The sequence below is a fragment of the Hibiscus syriacus genome, unplaced genomic scaffold, assembly GCF_006381635.1.
Source record: "Hibiscus syriacus cultivar Baekdansim isolate YM2019G1 unplaced genomic scaffold, ASM638163v2 tig00116971_pilon, whole genome shotgun sequence".
Taxonomy (NCBI): Eukaryota; Viridiplantae; Streptophyta; class Magnoliopsida; order Malvales; family Malvaceae; genus Hibiscus; species Hibiscus syriacus.
Genome location: NW_024063495.1, coordinates 1,981,967 through 1,983,973, shown reverse-complemented (window position 1 = coordinate 1,983,973; position 2,007 = coordinate 1,981,967). Strand labels below are relative to the sequence as shown.

General features: G+C 32.2%; 1 protein-coding gene across 1 annotated transcript; it reads right to left on the bottom strand.

Moving 5' to 3' along the window:
• Positions 1 to 427: 427 nt before the first annotated feature.
• LOC120192018 lies at positions 428 to 1,194 on the bottom strand. Its single transcript, XM_039194862.1, has 2 exons — positions 595 to 1,194; positions 428 to 537 (listed from the first exon to the last, which is right to left on the bottom strand). The coding sequence occupies exon 1, from the start codon at positions 922 to 924 to the stop codon at positions 595 to 597; it is 330 nt and encodes a 109-aa protein (XP_039050793.1). The 5' UTR covers positions 925 to 1,194; the 3' UTR covers positions 428 to 537.
• Between the last annotated feature and the right edge of the window lie 813 nt (positions 1,195 to 2,007).

Here is a 2,007-nt window from a genome sequence, read left to right as displayed (position 1 = left end):
TACAAGTAAAAAACTTATCTGATTATATATTCCTCTCACCACCAAGATCATGCAATGGCTTTGCATCTTATTGCTAAGGAACATTTTACTTTTTCAAAATCAGGTTACTGCTTGGAGTGGGAAATTATTGAACCAAATGGAAATATTGTTGGTCTAGTCTTTTCTAGTGTAGTGGAAAGTTGATCTTTACTGCTTTATTATAATACTGAAAAGTTGAGATTTTGTTGCTGATTTTCACTGTCTGAGAATCAATTAAGCCAATAGCTCATTCTCCATGAACAAAGATGAATGGAAAACCATCATAAACAAATATGTCATGGGAAAAAAATTTGAGTTTTGCTGGATGTTTGAATCGAAGTTAAGATCTTGAAAAAAAAAACCTTTTTCTTCTCTCTTTGAACAGGAAAAGAAAAGATGGGAAGAAAATGCATACTATATCAACTTTGAGGTAAGAAAAGAAAAGAAAAGGAGGAAGAAGCCTTCATTGAAATAACATCTCCTGCACAGGAAAAGTTGTAAAAGGTAGAGCTACCAATAGTATTCCATCTAAGGTAAAGGCCTTTCCTCTTCTTTTTCTTTTGTTTTTGGGAGCAATTAGTACAGTTTTGTGGTAGCTGATCTAGTGAACTTCTTAGAAGAAGAAGGTGAATTATCTCCTGACCTTCTCAGCAACTGCCTCATACCGTCGGCGACTCGAACTGCCGGATTGGATTTGGATTTGCCACAGAACGACATATGAGCTTCAACAGCTTCTTCAACACCGAATTGCTTCTTCTTGCTCCTACTCACTTCATCTCTAACAGCTTCTGAGCATAAACCACAGAGCCATTTCCCATCGAATTTGGCCTTAACACCATTGATGTAATCTTGGGTGCAATCTTCTTTCAATCCACAACACTCGCATCTAACTGATTCAATCTCCATTTTTCCTTCTCCCAACTTCGCTTCAAGGTTGAAGAAGGATGGGGTCAACTTCTTTTGTTTCTTCCTAGTTATAAAACAAAGTGTTTGATGGTGTTAAGGCTGTTTTTATAGTTGGATTTGATTGGTTTTGTAGGTACAAGAAGTGTAAGAACATGTTTGGTATTTGCATGAGAGGTAGCTTTTATGGTAAAATTTGAAAGAAAAGGGCTTTGGAGTTTAGCTGATAGGGGAGGAAGATTCCATTATCTACTCCATGTTCTAAGGGACAAGGCCAAGCGGAAATTGTGACAATTTAGTCGGGTAGGGAGGGCTAGGCATAGGGGGAAAATTATTAGATGGACTCAGTTTACCACGTTATTTGTGGTCTTAACCAATAAAATCCATTCATTTTATTTTTTAAGGCAAATCTTCGCATCTTTTATACATATAGACAAGGAATGACTAGTTATTTAGAAATTATTTTTGAGATTGATGAATTTTATTATCTAGGACTATATATAACGTGATGAATCAAGTTCATGTAATAATTTCTCGATACAAGGGCCTTTCTAGCATTAAAAACTCCACCAATAATTTTTTTCTAAAATAATATTTATCCTTATGTCGTGTCATCATATGAGATAATTATGTTTGGGTCAAGATGATATTCATATAAAACTCTTTTAATGATAATTTTCGAACAACCAACATCCTAATGTAATTTTAGGAACACAATAATCTTAATTAAATAAAATTATAGATTATTAAATAATATCATTTTTCTTAATTAATTTATTTATCAAACAGATTTTGATATATTTGAACAATATATATATATAAAGAAAAGTAATTGGCTATCATAATTATATGTGGTTGCAACCAACCAATTTGACTATAAAATCCAAAAGAAATTATATAATAATTCTTTCTTACCAAACAAACTACCCAAAGGGCTTTTATATTTAATTAGTATTTAATTAAGTTGGTGCAATACTTTTTTACAAAATAATTAGGGGTAAGAATTAAATTTATTAAAAATTCTAATTTAAAATCAACTGGTTAATTCAGGTGGTAAGCAGTTTGATATTACTTAAGTATGTCTCA

Coding starts and splice junctions, on each gene's coding strand:
- LOC120192018 (XM_039194862.1), bottom strand. CDS start 924: ATGGAGATTGAATCAGTTAGATGCGAGTGTTGTGGATTGAAAGAAGAT.